This window comes from Monodon monoceros, unplaced genomic scaffold (genome assembly GCF_005190385.1).
Source record: "Monodon monoceros isolate NGI ecotype Baffin Bay Population unplaced genomic scaffold, NGI_Narwhal_1 Super_Scaffold_9, whole genome shotgun sequence".
NCBI lineage: Eukaryota > Metazoa > Chordata > Mammalia > Artiodactyla > Monodontidae > Monodon > Monodon monoceros.
The window spans coordinates 9,802,256-9,819,882 of NW_021703786.1; the positions used below are offsets into that span (position 1 = coordinate 9,802,256).

General features: G+C 32.1%; 1 protein-coding gene across 8 annotated transcripts in view; it reads right to left on the reverse strand.

The window, feature by feature from the left end:
- BCAS3 (BCAS3 microtubule associated cell migration factor) overlaps positions 1 to 17,627 on the reverse strand; it is a 578,108-nt gene that overhangs the window by 400,409 nt on the left and 160,072 nt on the right. For all 8 annotated transcript variants that reach the window (XM_029211565.1, XM_029211568.1, XM_029211573.1 and 5 more), the window contains 2 exons: positions 16,245 to 16,415; positions 3,759 to 3,852 (listed from right to left, as the gene is read on the reverse strand). In XM_029211565.1, coding sequence (XP_029067398.1) covers positions 3,759 to 3,852; positions 16,245 to 16,415 — 265 coding nt within the window. The remainder of the gene's footprint in view (positions 1 to 3,758; positions 3,853 to 16,244; positions 16,416 to 17,627) is intronic.

Genomic DNA, 17,627 nt, shown 5'->3' on the forward strand with positions numbered 1-17,627 from the left:
TACAGAAACTAGACAAGCAAAATAAAATGTCACCTAGTGATAGGAGCTGGATAATAGTTAGCAGCCATAGCTGAGCGCAATACCTTTCTCTAAGACGTTGTGCAGCTACTGAATAGCTAAAATTAAATCAAGGTTTTCAAATCATTGAGAATTGAATATTTTATGTACATACTTGTTCATACTCAAACAATAAAAGTCATATTCTGAATGGCAAAAATACTCAGAGATGAACAGTAAATAACTAAGATGAATTGTAAGCAACTGCACTAAATCTGTGTCTACCAGCTTCTATAAAAGATTTTGCAAACCAATTTTGTGAGTGCTTGCTGAATTATGAACCCTCCATTTAATTCAAATTTTTACAGAGATACAAAGCATTTTATAAAATTTCGCAGAAATGTTGACACATTGAAAAATAAATCTGCCACATAACAAACTGATGAGTCCACTGTATAGCCTCTGCTTCAAAATCTATGTCAAATGTGCCATATTTTTTTTGCCTCATTCATTCAACTAATATTAATTTATATACCAGGCACTGAATCATTATTTCCTAATCATCTTTTGGTTCCAATTTAGAACTGACTTCCTTTTTAAGAACTTTCTCCAAAAGCAGAAGACCAAGTTAACATTCACCTCCTAGCACTCTGTCCTTACTCCCCAAAGGATTTATCTTCCTTTTTTAAAAAAAGTCCCTATGCCACCAGCAGACTCCATGGGTACGGACTGAACCAGGCACTGTGAATGAAGTCTAGCTTCCAATGTGTTTAGTTTAAACAGGTGAAATCACACCAAGCATGAATGGGCTCATAAACATTTTAGTGCCATGAACCTTTTCGGCAACATGGTGAAGCCTAGGAACCTCTTTCTCAGAATAATATTTTTTTAAAGACAAAGTAAAATACTTAGGGTTATAAAAATTGACATATGGTAGAATATGTTTTTATTTATATATTAAAATATAGGCTCTACCATGATTTTGAACCATAAGCATTATTTAGAGAATTATATAAATAACATCAAAATGATATGAAAATATCCATTATTTCTATAACTCACAAACTCACCAGCAAGCAAGTATTTCAGTGGTTTATTGTACATATTCATAAGTGAAAGAAATTTTCACTACAGGTTAAAGAAAATAAAGATGAATTTTTTTCTTTCTAGGTTCACATACTGTCTAAATATTACCCATGGACCTCTCAGACCCAGGTTAAGAAGCTCTATTTTAGATTCAAGAAGAACTGTAAGAGATCCTAAAACTCATAAAATAGTTCTCATAAAATTCTCTTCCCTCCAAGAAATTATAAGATTTGGTGTGAGACCAAATTAAGAATACAACAGTACAAGAATGTCAATTTATATGTATCGAACTGTTACATAACACACCAAAGGAAAGATCCATCAAAGAAATAATTGATAAGTTGGATTTCATTAAAATTAAATACTTTGATTTTCAGAAATTTTCAAGAGAATGAGAAGACAAATCACAGACTGGGAGAAAATATGTACAAAACACATATTTGATACAGGAGTGTTATCCAAAATATACAAAGAACTCTTAAAACTCAACAATCAAAAAATGAACAAACCAATTAAAAAGTGGATGAAAGATACAGACAGCTCAATAAATAATATATACAGATGGTAAATAATGTATGATACATCCATACAATAGAATATTATTCAGTGCTAAAAAGAAATGAGCAATCAAGGCATGAAAAGACACAGAGGAGATTTAAATACCTGCATATTAGTAAGTGAAAGAAGCCAATCTGAAATGGCTACATACTGTAATATTCCAACTATATGACATTCTGAAACTATGAAAACTGGGACACAATGATAGAAGTAACTAAAACATTCTTTAAGTTATATAAGATGTTCTGGTAACAATGGAAATTCATAGACAGGAGAAAATACAGCTTCAGACTTCTGCAGCACCCTAACTATGGCAATATGAAATATACATTAATACAAAGGAGATCTGACATAACAGATGGACCATCAAAATGAGTCAGGCTGGTTACTCCAAGTAGAGTGCTATAAGTGACATAACTTCCGGACTGTTTCTTCAAATTTAACTAAATTCCCACAACATTCAGATCATTTCAATAAATCTTTGTCTTCATTAATTAAATCAATCCTAATGATCAACAATTACTACAAAATCTTCCTCTCTATTGAAAATACCTAAGATAATCAGAGGAAAATTATTCAAAATACTTTATATTATCCTCTTACCATCATTCTTTATCTGAAAAGATGAAAAGAAGGGGGAAAAGATGGGCCTTTCCATCAATTTTACCTAATATTCTGCAGAATAAGATAAAAATGGCAGTCTCTTCAGACCCACCAAGCAAGGAAAAGATTGCAAACTTACGTAGATTGTTTCACCTCTGAAAGCATAAGAGCAATTTTATCTTCTATTCATAATCAAAGTATTTTAAAAATAAGTCCACTGAAGTGGAATTCCACCACTGGACGTATTAAACCAATTCCTAACTATGAAAATTGGTAAAGAGAAAGTATTACATTTTTGCCCTGTTTTTTGCATACAGGAGAACTATGGTTCATTTATGGTTGATGAGAGAAAAATCTTTTTTAAAATACAGCAGTTAATCAATACAGAAAATATGATAGAATTAGAAAAACCACCATTCTATAGCCTTCAATGTAACAAAACTATTTAGTAAAAAGTTGTTTCAGAAATGAGGCCAAAATAACACTCTGCACTTGCTAATCTCCACAAGACAACCTATTTGCAAAATGTAGATGTCTGATGGGTCACTAACTTATTCTTGTGATCAAACATAGTATCATAAATTGCAAGAGAGCCTGATATAATGTGTCTCCTGCTGGGATGAAATGATGTAGACAGCAATTCTTAGGAAGTTTAAAAAAAAATCTTTAGGTCTGAATGTATCTAAAAGCCTTTTAGGGAATAAGGAAAACATTATTATAATGAAAAAAATATGTGACAAATGCAGAGTTTGGATAAGATAACTGCTCTGGACACTGAAATTTAGGGGGAAAAAGGTGAAAGTAATAAATTGGATTAAAAGGAGCTAAAGAGACATAAAATGTAAGGAGTAAACTTTAATTAGACCTTGATTTGAAGCAGTTAGAGAACCCATTTTTGAGACAATTGGGAAATTTTAAATTATGACTTGGATATTAGATAACATAATGTGTTACTTTTCTGAATATAATATAATATTTGCCTATAAAGTACAAGAAGGGCCTTACTCTTAGAAAATGCATGCTTAATTCATAATGGGTGAAATGTCATCACGTATGTAACTTACATTCAAACAGTTCAGCAAAATACAAACACACACACACACTATATTAAAATGTGAAGACCTGTTTAATCAGGGTGACAGTACATCTGTCACTGTATTGCTAAAAAGAAACTTGAAGTTACAGAGAAAATGCCATTGACATACATATGTAGTTTCGAATATTGAAGTCCTTGCCTTACTAATAATACAGAAATTAATGCAGTTCAACAGCACTGTTTATCTACTATTATTTATCTACTGCTACTACTTAATCACAACTTTGCTCAGAGTAAAACTAATCTTTAGGGAGTTTCTAAATTTTTATTATAAATTCATTCATTCAATAATCACTTACTGAAAACTATTTACTTATCTCACATACACTAACACATATATTTCATATTTTCCATTTCCAAAAAATTGGTTGGAAAACCCATAACATAAATGGGGGGTGAAGGGGAGGGAAGGACATACCGCTTGTATTAAAAGCCATACAGCACACTGGTTTTTCATGAGCAGGGAAATGGGCCACGATGCCATCACTGTCAGAATCCTCACTCACAAGCACCTTTACAAAAAGGAAGAAGGCAAATGGAAGTTAACCAACTACTGAGCCTGAAGATACACAGATACATCACTGCATCCCTGACCAAATAACATGTTTCCACTACATTTGAAGATTATTCTTGGCAAAGAAGGTGAGAATGTCACTTCAGAAATAGGAAAAGATGTAACATGTCCCCAGCAGATCAATCATATAACCTCTAAAAACAGTTGGTTGACTTGACTGTACATGAAAGAGACAATAATTTCTTGACACGTAGATTCAGAAAAAAATGAAAAGCATAAAATCAGCTATGCAGAGCTTCATCTAAGAACAGGAGCAAGAGTTCTTATTGTGTTATGGCCTGCTGAAAAACTCTTGGCCATGACTGGAACAGAACAGTGAAAAACAACATAAGTTAAATACAAACAAACAGCCATATATTAGAGGAATTATCGAAATATTTTTTACTTAAAGTACAAAAGTTATGGTCTTTTGTACTTTAATCTAACTCCTAGATTTTAGATGGACACATCACTTCTTTGAAAATATTACCAAGCAAAAGTATATTGGAACAGGCAGTTTTGTATCTCAAATTTATTCCCCTTAATTTTCTTACTAAGCATATTGAAATACAATTTACATTCCATACAATTTGCCCATTGTGAGTACACTGTTCAATGATCTCTAAGGAAAAAAGTTTTAAAATAACATGTATTCGTTTTACAAAGCAAGTAATTAACTCAAGAAACAAAAAAGTTTCACATATCTCATGTTGCAAAGGAAAAACCTACTGTACCAATATTGGATCATGATCGACATAAAGAATTTAATCTGAAGTAATCCAGGAAGTAGTCCTACACTGGCAAAGTTAATTTTTCTTTTAGAGTAAAAAGCTTTACAGAGGTGTAATTTACGTTCCATAAAAGTCACTTATTTTATGTTTACAATTCAATGATTTTATACAGTACTACAACCATTACAACAATCCATTATATAGAAACATCTGATTTGTCACCCTTTCCTATCTTAATGCTTTAATCTTCTTGCCTTATTGTTCTGGCTAGAACCTGCAATTCAGTTAAGCTGCAGACTGATCATTTTTCTGTCTGTAGATTTTTTTCATTACCACTTAAACCATTTTTAAGTATTCACTTCAGTTCTGTTAAGTATACTCATATTGTTATCTAACAGATTTCTAGAACTTTTTCATCTTGCAAAACTTAAATTCTATACACACTGAACACTAATTCTTCCTCTTCCCTCCTCCCACCCTTAGTAACCACCTTTTAATTTTGTTTCCATGATTTTGACTACTCTAGATATTCAAAATAAAAGGACGAATTTAGTATTTGTACTTTTGTGACTGGCTATTTCCCTTAGCACAATGTCCTCAAGGTTCATCCACATTGTAACATGTAAAAAGATTTCCTTCTTTCCTAAGGTTGTGTAATATTATTACATTGTATGTATATACCACATTTCTCTTTATCCATTTATCTGGCAATGGACATTTGGATTGCTTCCACCTCCCGGGTACCGTGAATAACACTGCAAAGAACAGGAGTGTGTAAATATCTCTTCAAGATCCTGATTTGAATTATTCTGCATATAAATGCCGAAGTGGGATTACTGGATCACATGGTAATTCTATTTTTAATATTTTGAGAAACTTTCATACTGATTTCCATAATGGCTGCATCATTTTACATTCCCACCAAAAGTTCACAAGGGTTCCAACTTCGCCCCATCTTCTGTCAACACTGTTAAATTCTGTTCTGTTGATAGTGGTCATCCTGATAGGTAGGAGGTGGTATTTCACTGTGGTTTTGATTTGCTAATGATTAGTGATGTTGAGCATCTTTTCATATGCTTATTGGACATCCCTACATCCTCTTTGGAGAAGTTTCTATTCAAGTCCTATGCCCATTTGTTAATCGGGTTATTTTTTTTATTATTATTATTGTTGAGTTGTAGAAACTCCTTATTCATACTATATATTAATTCCTTATGAGCCATATGATTTACAATGATCTTCTCCCACTCCATAGGGTGCCTTTTCACTTGGTTGATTTATTCCATTTAGACACAGAAGTTTTAAAGTTTGGTGTAGCTCCATTTGTCTATTTTTTATTTTGTTACCTGTGCTTTTGGTTTAATATCTAAGAAATCATTGCCTGATCCAATGTCCTAAAGATTTTCTCCTATGTTTTCTTGTAGGAGTTTAATAGTTTCCAGTCTAATGGCTGGGTCTATAATCTATAATCATTTTTGTATATGGAATAAGGTAAGGGTCCAACTTCATTCTTTTGCATGTAGCTATCCAGTTTTCCAAACCTCATTTGTTGAAGAGACTGCCGTTTCCCCACTGTGAGCTTTTTCCAACCTTGTCAAAAATCTTTTGGATGCATATGCATGGTGTTATTTCTGCACTCTCTATTCTGTTCCATTGGTCTACATATCTATCTTTACACCACTAGCACATCATCTTAATTACCATTGCTTTGCAATATGATTTGAAATGAGGCAGAGTTGTGTTGTTTTTCTTTTTCCAAGATTATTTCGGCTTTTCAGGGTCCCTTCAGATTCCATAAAAATATTAGGATGGTTTTTTCTATTACTGCCACAAAATGTCATAGAGATTTTCATAGATATTGTATTTAATATCACATTACGTGCTATGGATATTTTAACAACATTGTCTTCAAATCCACAAGCACGAGATGTTTTTCCCATTTTTTGTATCTTCTTTCACTTCTTTTAACAATGTATTATAGTTTTCAGTGTACAAGTCTTTCACCTCGTTTTCGTTTATCCCTAAGAGTTTGCTTTTTTTAAAAAATAATCAACAAAATTGACAGCCCTTAATTAGACTAACAAAAAAAGAGAGAAAATTCAAATAGCTAAAATTAGAAATGATTATTTAGTAACGTATTGTTTAGCTTCCATGTGTTTGCGTTTTTTACATTTTTTTCCCCTGTAACTGATTTCTAATCTCATAGCGTTGTGGTCAGAAAAGATGCTTGATATGACTTCAATTTTCTTAAATTTACTGAGGCTTGATTTGTGAACTAAGAAGTGATCTATCCTGGAGAATGTTCCATGCACACTTGAGAAGAAAGTGTAATCTGCTGTTTTTTGGATGGAATGTCCTATAAATATCAATTAAGTCTATCTGGTCTACTGTGTCATTTAAAGCTTGTGTATCCTTATTAATTTTCTGTTTGGATGATCTGTCCATTGGTGTAAGTGAGGTTTTAAAGTCCCCCACTATTATTGTGTTACTGTAGATTTCCTCTTTTAGAGCTGTTAGCGGTTGCCTTATGTATTGAGGCGCTCCTATGTTGGGTGCATATATATTTATAATTGTTATATCTTCTTCTTGGATTGATCCCTTGATCATTATGTAGTGTCCTTCCTTGTCTCTTGTAACATTCTTTATTTTAAAGTCTATTTTACCTGATATGAGTATTGCTACTCCAGCTTTCTTTTGATTTCCATTTGCATGGAATATCTTTTTCCATCCCCTCCCCTTCAGAATGGCCATCATCAAAAAATCTACAAACAATAAATGCTGGAGAGAGTGTGGAGAGGGAACCCTCCTGAACTGTTGGTAGGAATGTAAATTGATTCAGCTATGGAGAACAGTATGGAGGTTCCTTAAAAAACTAAAAATAGAATTACCATATGACCCAGCAATCCCACTACTGGGCATATACCCAGAGAAAACCATAATTCAAAAAAGACACATGCACCCCAATGTTCACTGCAGCGTTATTTACAATAGCCAGGTCATGGAAGCAACCTAAATGCCCATCGACAGACGAATGGATAAAGATGTGGTACATATACACAATGGAATATTACTCAGCCATACAAAGGAACGAAATTGGGTCATTTGTAGAGACGTGGATGGATCTAGAGACTGTCATACAGAGTGAAGTAAGTCAGAAAGAGAAAAACAAATATCATATATTAATGCATATATGTGGAACCTAAAAAATGGTACAGATGAACCGGTTTGCAGGACAGAAATAGAGACACAGATGTAGAGAACGTATGGACACCAAGGGGGGAAAGTGGTGGGGGTGTGTGCATGTGTGTGATGAATTGGGAGATTGGGATTGACATATATACACTAATATATATAAAATGGATAACTAATAAGAACCTGCTGTATAAAAAATAAATAAAATTCAAAAATTCAAATAAAATAAAAATAGAAATGAAACAAGAGCCATTAAAACTGATGTCACAGAAATAAAAAGGATTATAAGATATATCTATGAGGCCCTCATTGTCCTGAGACCAAAACAAGAGAAAGACAAAAAGAAAACTACAAATCAATATCCCTGATGAATAATGATGCAAAAATCTAAAAGAAAACAGGATCAAACAAAATTCAACACATTAAAAGGATCATACACCAAGAAAAGGGAGACTTACACTTGGAATGTAAGGGTGGTTTAACATACAAAAATCAATTAATATAATATACCACATTAACAAACTGAAGAACAAAGGATGATTGATTGATCATCTCAATCAATGCAGAAAAATAATTTGACAAAATTCAACCACTTTCATGATAAAACCACTCAACAAACTAGGAATACATGGAAACTACCTCAATACAATAAAAGTTACATATGCAGAGACCAAAGCTAATATTACACACAATGGGCAAGACTGAAAGATTTTCCTCTAAGATCAGTAAAAAGGCAAGGATGCCAACTCTCAGTACTACTATTCAACATAGTACTATAAGGTCTAGCCATAGCAACCAGACCAAAAGGGGGGGAAAAAGAAAAAGAAAGAAATACAAGGCATACAAATTGGAAAAGAAAGAAAATTACCTCTGTAATAGATTTTACAGATTACACACACACATACACACACACACACATACACACAAAATTCAACAAAGTTGCAGGATATAAAATTAGCACTCACAATCAGTTTCATTTCTATACACTAACAAAGACCAAATTAAAAAGGAAATTAAGAAAACAATCCCATTTGCTATATCATCAGATTTATCAACTTTGTTAATCTTTTCAAAGAACCAGTTTTGGACTTTCACTGTTTGTTATTTTGTTGACTGCTGGTCATATTTCTATTATTTACTTCATTTGTCTTGCTTTGGTTATAATTTGCTGTTTTTGAAATCTCTTAATGGAGAGCTAAGATTATTAATTTAGGACCACTTTTCTACTATAACCATTTAAAGTAATTTTCCCATTATTCAATAATATAGCTGCAATTATAATTTCTGATATGTTCTATTTCTATGTTCATTGCATTCAAAATATTTTCTAATTTACTTGAGACTTTCATTTCATAATTTCATTCTATTATTGATTTCCATTCTTTAGATTTGTTTTATGGCCAATCATATGGTCTATCTTGGAAAATGTTCCAGATGTTCTTGAAAACAATCTTACGTCTGTAGGTTTTGGGAGAAGATTTAGGTCATGTTGGTTGACAGTCTTAATCAAGTCTTCTGAATCTTTAAAAATTTTCTGTATAATTTTTCCATCAATTATTGAAAGCACAGTATTTAAATCTCAAACTGTAAATGTTAGCTAGAATTTCTTCTTTCAATCTGTCAGATTTTGTTTAATGCTTGCTGCACTATGTTGTTAGGTGTTTACACATTATTAATTGTTTTATCTAGCTATTACATTGACTCTCTTATCATTATGAAGCGTCCCTCTTTTCCCCTGGCAATATTTCTTGACTTAAAGTCTTTTATCAGATATTAATATAGCCATTCTAATTCTATTATGGTTATTGTTTGCATGGTACATTTCTTCCATCCTTTTACTTGAAACAATTATGTCTTTGAATCTAAAGTGATGCTGGTCTGACAATCACTGTCTTTTAACTTGAGTCCATTTATAGTTAATAAAATTACACATATAATTGGATTTAGGTCTGCCATTTTCCATTTATTTTTATGTCTCAGGTGTTTGTTGTTGCTCTGATCCTCTTCCTTTGTGTTAAACAATTATTTTTAATGTTTACTATTTTTATCTTCTGTTAATTCTTTGGATTAATTTCTTAAGTGGTTACTGTACAGGCTATATAAGGTGCTGTATAGACAACAAGATTACATGTTAATTCCACACTTAATTGCAATAAATTATAGCTCCTTGCTCCAGTGTAGCTCCATTTCCTCCCCATTCCTTTGTGCTATTATTATCATGGGAATTATCAACTGAGAAACCTCATTATTCCCTAAAACAATCTTCCAATTACATATATGTTGACATGTTTAATGTTGCCCCAAAGGCCTCTGAGACTCTATTTTTTTTTTAACTTTTTATTTTCTATTGGATATAACAGATTAACAATGTTGTATTAGTTTCAGGTGTACAGCAAAATGATCTGGTTATACATATACATGTATCTATTATTTTTCAAATTCTTCTCCCATTTAGGTTGTTACATAATATTAAACAGAGCTCCCTGTGCTATACAGTAGGTCCTGTTGGTTGTCCATATTAAATATAGCAGTGTGTACAGGTCAATCCCAAACTCCCTAACTATCCCTCCCCCCGACACTTCCCCCGTGGTAACCATAAGTTCGTTCTCTAAGTCTGCGAGTCTGTGTCTGTTTTGTAAATAAGTTCATCTGTATCATTTTTTTTTAGCTTCCACATATAAGCTATATCATACGATGTTTCTCCTTCTCTGACTTACTTCACTCAGTATGACAATTCTGTCCAGTAATGTACTTATTTTCTGGGGAAAAGATTTGCTTATCTCTTCACTTCATCATAGCTGGGAGTCATTCCCCAATGACCACAAAATTCATACATACAAATCACCCCATATAAGTAGATAATGCTTAGTAAATTTATACAGTTGTATAACCATTACCACATTCTAGATTTAGAATACTTCCAACACCCCCCAAATTTCTTCATGATGACTTTACAACACCAACCACAAGCCCCAGACAATCCCTAGTGTATATTTCATCTCATCTGCCTTTTCTAAAATTTTTCAAAATATTTCAAATAAATAGAATCATGCGATTTATCTTCCATTTCTTTCTAAATATATAAATTTTTTGTTCAATCATATTGCTTCAGGTATCATTCATTTCTTTGTATTGCTTACGTGTATTCCACTGTATGGAGGGACCACAACATGTGGGTTCACCAAACAATTCTTGGCAATTTGGATTATTTCCAATTGATTGCTATTATGCATAACGCTGTTATGAGTATCTGCACACACATCTTTTTTGTGAAACATGTTTTTATTTCTCTTGGGGAGATACCTAGAAGTGGATTTGCTCAGTCATATGGTAAATATATACTGAACTTTTTAAGAAATAGGAAAAACTGTTTTCCAAAGTATAGATACTTTCATATGTCCACCAGTAGAGTATAAGGTTTCATCTCTCCACATCCTTTTCAACAGTTTATACTGTATGTCTTTTTAATGAAGGGCAATCTATTGGAGACAGAAATTAGAATGGTGGTCAACAGGGAGTGTGAGAACAGGGGGATGGGGAGTTACTGTTTAATGGGTACAGATGATGAAAAGTTCTGGACATGGATAATGGCAATGGTTGTACAACATTGTGAATGTACTTAATATCACTGAATTGTAAACTTAAAAATGGCTGAATGGCAAATTTTATGTTATATATATTTTACCACAAGTGGGGGGAAACATGGGTTATAAATTATTTCTCTCATCTCTCTTTTCCATTCTTCCATTTGACTTTCAAAAATGTTAGGTAAGGAAAACAAGAAAAAGAGAAGAAGCTTATAGGAGCAGTCTCCAGGAAAGTGTGTTAAACTAAGTCTGCTAAATAACTGATAGATTGCTTTAGGAAATATGGTATATATACAGGGTTGTGCAACCATTATGACAATCAAATTTCGAACACTTTCATCACCCAAAAGAAACTTCATAACCATTAACAGTCACTCCCCACCTGATTCCCTCCAAACTCCAAGCCCTAGGCAACCAATCTATTTCCTCTCTATGTAGATTTCCCTATTCTGGACATTTCATATAAATAGATTCATACAATATGTATTCTTTTGCGACTGGCTTCTTCCACTAAGCGTAAGATTTTCAAGGTTCATTCATTTTGTAGCATGAATCACTACTTCACTTCTTCTTACTGCTAAATAATATTACACTGTATGTATATACCACATTTTATTTAACCATCCATCAATCAGTTGATGTACATTTGGGCTGCTCCTATTTTTTGGCTATTACAAATCATGCTGCTACGAACATTCATGTACAAGTTTTTACATGAAAATATATTTTCATTTCTTTTGGTAATATATCTCCTAAGAGCAAATCTCTTCAGAGACAAATTGCTGAGTCAAATGGTAATAACTCCTTTCCGAAGCGGCTGTACAATTTTACGTTCCCACCAGCAGTGTACCAGGGCTCTCATTTCTGCTTACTGGCCACTGGCATATCATATTTGGAAAGATGGCTATTCAAATCCTTTGCTCATTTCAAAATAAGCCTATTTATCTTTTTATTATTCAGTTATAGGAGTTCTTTCAATATTCTGGATACACACACAAATGAATGCAAGCAAAACAAATGGTGAGAGCTGAATATGGTCTGTAGTCTAGTTAACAGTAAAGCGTCACTGTCAATATCCTGGTTTTGATATTTTACGACAGTTATATAAGATGTCACAGTTTGGGGAAACTATCTTCAACTTACTGTGAGTCTACAATTATTTCAAAATGAAAAGTTAAAAATGTAGAGCAGGGACTTCCCCGGTGATCCAATGGCTAAGACTCCACGCTCCCAATGCAGGGGGGCCTGGGTTTGATCCCTGGTCAGGGAACTAGATCCCACATGCTGCAACTAAAGATCCCGTGTGCCACAACTAAAACAAGATCCTGCATGCCGCAACTAATAAAAGATCCCACATGCCACAACTAAAAAGATCCCGCATGCCAGGCACAGCCAAATAAATAATAAGTAAATATATTCTTTTAAAAGAGTATTAAAAAATGTAGAGTATACTGCAAGCTTTTTGATTTCTTTCATGCTGATAGGTGACAAGTGGTATCTTAGGGTAGTTTTGTCTTTCTCTTATAACAAGTCAAGTCTAAAGATTTTACACCATTTGTAAGTATTTTATTTTTTCACTGAAATATTTTGTCCTTTGCCCACTTTTCTATTTTAACTCAATCTTATGATTCCCTTTCCTTTCATATATTATAACCCTATACCTCTCCTTCCAATACAATTAGCACTGAGTACTCTACTTGATGGTACTAATACAGAAGCCATCCAGCAAAAAGGCTCATTAATCTTGGTGAATACCAAAACTTCATGCCACTATATAGGATTCTTTGAATGTTCTCTTTATGAACTTCACAAATATAACAACCAGATACTTTTGTACAGATTCTCTCCACTGCATCATCATCTTGCCTAAAATATCAAATCAATACGAGCGATATCCCAATACAGTTGTCCTGAGACATTTAATTTTTACTCACTACTTAACTAAACAGGCTAAACCCCCAAGTATACGTAGCAACAACTTGCGTTTGTTAAAACAAAGCAAAGCAAGGTGGATACAAGGTGGATAAGGCTTTATCATATGAACAAAAAGATAGACAAACACCACAGGAACCATCAAATTACTATGAATAACACTTTTATTTGCAACCAGGGCAAGAAATAGCTCTAGTTTATGTTATCATTCTGGAGCATTTTTCTTTGATTAGAGACTTTGCCGCCTTTTTAACTAAAATTATATAAATTTATAAAGGCAAATTATATCGCTTAACTTATCCTAGCCACGAAATGCTTTTAAATAAAACATGAAAGTAACACAGACAGAAATGGACAAAGTCAAGCAAATACATTCCCCTTTAATGCAGGTACCATACAGTGATCCTGTCACCATCAAATCAAACTAATCAATTCAGCATCAGAAAGATGGTGAATCAAATTTTATACACTATCCCTGTAAACATGAAAATATATTTATTAAAGGCTCAATGGCTTTAAACAGCAAAAGTGCACATAATGTCAGCTTTAGTTCCTGATATGTATAGGGACAAGAAGAAACACTACAGCTAAGGTCAAACTGATCAGTGGGAAAGGGCTAAAAGTGATAAATCCATGACATTAACCACTGCAGTCTTTCTAATACAATCCAGCATAACCTAAAAACAGCTTTGTACTTCAACTGAACTATTTATTAGAGACAAAAATGTCTTCCTGACAAAAAACAGATTCACATTAATAAAAGAAGACAGTATTATATTGAGGAAATCTTATTGCTTAAAAAATATTTATAATTCCTTAAAAATGCACATAGCAACTTATTATTTATTTCCTGTCTTTTAATAGAATTTTTAAATCAATCAAAATTGCAGAATATGTTATAAGTAGGAATGAAAAGAGATTATGCTCCCAACAAATAATAGAAAAGATAAAACTTTTCAGGTTGAGCAACACTTTCACTTTTTTAACTTTTAAAAGCTAACATTTTATGATTCTTATTTCCTAATGAACAACTTTACTTGTTTCCAGGGTTAACAATGCACTTATACAGAAAAATGAACTTTTGTACAATCTACTGTTCACTTCCATATTCCAAATGTGAGAATTCCAATTTAAAGTTATAAAAAGTTAACAAAGAACTAGGGGGAAAAAAAACCCAAAGAAACCACATGTGAAAACACAAGACCAAATGCTATGCTTTTCGTATAAATTAAATTTTTCTTTTTACTCATTACATAAATTAATGAGTTATAGCTCTATTTCATCAAAAATAATAAGAGATAACATTTTCAACTTTTAAATTACCACAAATCAGTCTGTCAACAAATGCTAGATGCTTAACAGATTTAAATCTACTCACCAAACTAGACAGTGTTGAGGAGGGTTGTTACTACTTAGTAAATGTGGGTGGCCTTGGAGGTGAATTAATTAAGAATCGAAGGACAAAAGAAAATATTTTTTACTTTAACACTCATAAAACACTAAGGGTTTATATATTTAATTCCAATTTAAAAAGAGAACATCTGTATGTGTCTATCAACTTGAGCTAATTAACACAACTTAAAAAAAAAAGTCATTACAGTCAACTGAAAAGTTTGCTAGCACTTCATTAAAATGAGTTTTAAACAGGAATACAAGTCTGTAACATATCTGATTAACCACAAAGTTAAGATGGGAAAGGCAGAGAATTATATTATTCAGATTTTAAATAAAATATAATAGCCAGATTCAATAACCCAGAAATTCAAAGATTTTTGGGGGTGTTTTAATTGCAGCACAGTCCATATTTTTTTGAAATGCCACTTGATCTTACTATAGGAATTAGTATATGAGTACCAGCCAAATGTAATCTTTCATCAAGATGCAGAACCACATATACTGGAAGCAGATTTTCTCAAAAGAACATGCAATATTTAGGGTTAATATTTTAATGGCTCACATAATTATGTTCTGAAAATGGAATTAAATATAAATTCTATATAAAATTAAAATAATTTCTATTTCCAAATCTTGCTCTACTCCTATCTCATTCTAGTAATCAGGTTTACATTGTGTATTTATAGCAAGGATCACAAACCATGAAAATTACCTTCCTTTCAGAAATGTATTTTAAAATTCATGACTATGATTCAAAAGAAAATACTGTCTATGAATGTATGAGGGAGAAAAACAAAACCCAACTGGTTTCTTTCTAGCAAGACTTACGTAAGCATAACGTATTTCTCCATGTTTATAATCACTCCTAAATGTTTCTGAACATAGGCTGTAAAAATCTATTTTATGTGAAGATATAAGATCTTATAATAAGTTATTACCATTTATATATTCTAATACACTCTTTGAGATTTTTTTGTATTTTTTCATATTTATAAGGAGGTATCTGTAATAAAATTTGTAATAAAATTTATTAATATTATTGTAATTTATTACCACCATAATTAGTCATAATTAGTCTAAGTTATAACAAGTGTCATTAAAAAAAAGAAACAGTACTAAACAGTATAAATGAGATATATAATTATTTATTTATGGAACAAATGTCCTGATGACGAGATAGCAAGAGAATTCTATAGAACCTCAATTTTACCTTCAGGTTTGATACATTAACAATGTCTGAAATAATAGGTTTTAACATGTTACTCATCATTTTTTAAAAGGGTCTACACCATTTATAGTTTTTATAAAATACTGGCTATATTCCCTGTGTTGTACAATAATTACTCATCATTTTTTGAAAAAAACAAAATTCTAACCTGAGATAACCTTAATTTTCTACAATTCCAAATTAACACATCTCCAAATACATTTTGTATGATCTTGATCCCAAATGATATTGTTAGTTACTCCATCCTCTGCACAAAATGAACATTACATGCACCACATGTTCTTACCTGGCCCTCTCCAACTGTCTCAGTGTCAATTACTGTGATGATGCCTGGGACCAGAGGACTCCGCCTTGAATTACTATGGATGGCAACATCATCTTCTGTCACACCTGAAGGCAGCGTGCCTGTTAGCTGAGTCACCACCTTCCCAACCATTGTCAGGCCAGTTTTCAATGTCTATACAATGAAAGGTAAAATGTATGACTTCACATCAGTATTTGGATTCTAAATAGTAATACATGTTTTGTTAATTCACATTAAATTCTTTATTCTCCAACAAGCTTATATATAGCAGTGCACTGTCACAGAAATTCAGTCTGATTTTTATACAATCTTAAATTTTAGTTAGAAAATTGGTATTAGATTGAGTGAATCAGTAGATTCCCCAAAGCCAGCATGGTGAGAATAAAGCTATAGGTAAATAATTAAAGAGTTTGTTTCACATGAGGATACAATTATACTTTTATTAACAATATTTATTTTTCCCCTCTCCTCAATGCATATAACTTAAAATATGTGAAATATTAAGAAGTAGCAACTATGTGATGTTCTATTTTTTAAACAGTATAAATCTAATACTGAGTCAACTTTTTAGCAGGAAAAAGACTGAGATACTGGTAGAATTCATATGTGAAAACAACTTTGATTCCAAAGTAAATCTATAATATGATGTTATATAATATTGTACATCAAGATTTGGCATGTAGAAAATACAGTCTCCATCTAAGATACTTTTTACTAGATGAATGAAATGTCATATAAAATTAACCAAGAAGGTTCTTTTCTCTTTGCTAACAGAAAACAATTTAATGTAATGATCCTAATATATTATTTCAATTAAAGACAACTTAAGACGTTTCAGAATTACATTTTAGTTCCATTTCATTGAAAACAAAGAGATGAAACTAACTCATGTGCATGTTTTCTTTTATGTGAATCTCATCTGATTATTCTCATAACCATTAACAAACAATCATGTTAAGTAATGGGGTTTTCTCTTTTTGTCCGAAAGGGAAGAAAGTGAAAACAAAGAGAAAATTATGTGATTCATAAACACATTAACATATCTAATCATTAGAGCCAAAATAAGTTGTTTAGATTACATGGACATATCAGAAATTATGTATGATACAACAGACACATATCCTCATACTGTGAGGAAAAGCTTTTATTAAAATACTTCAAATTAATCTTCAATACCGTGACTTGCTCTTTTTAAAATAATTATGGACCTATATTCTGGCATATGCTACAGCTAAATTTTAAAATGTATATTATATATACAGCATTTCAAATATTAATTTATAAATGCTACTAGGCAAAAAAAGGTTGTTTATAAAGGCCTAAATGTAATTTAAACAACAACCAGATGGAACTAAAAAAAAAAAA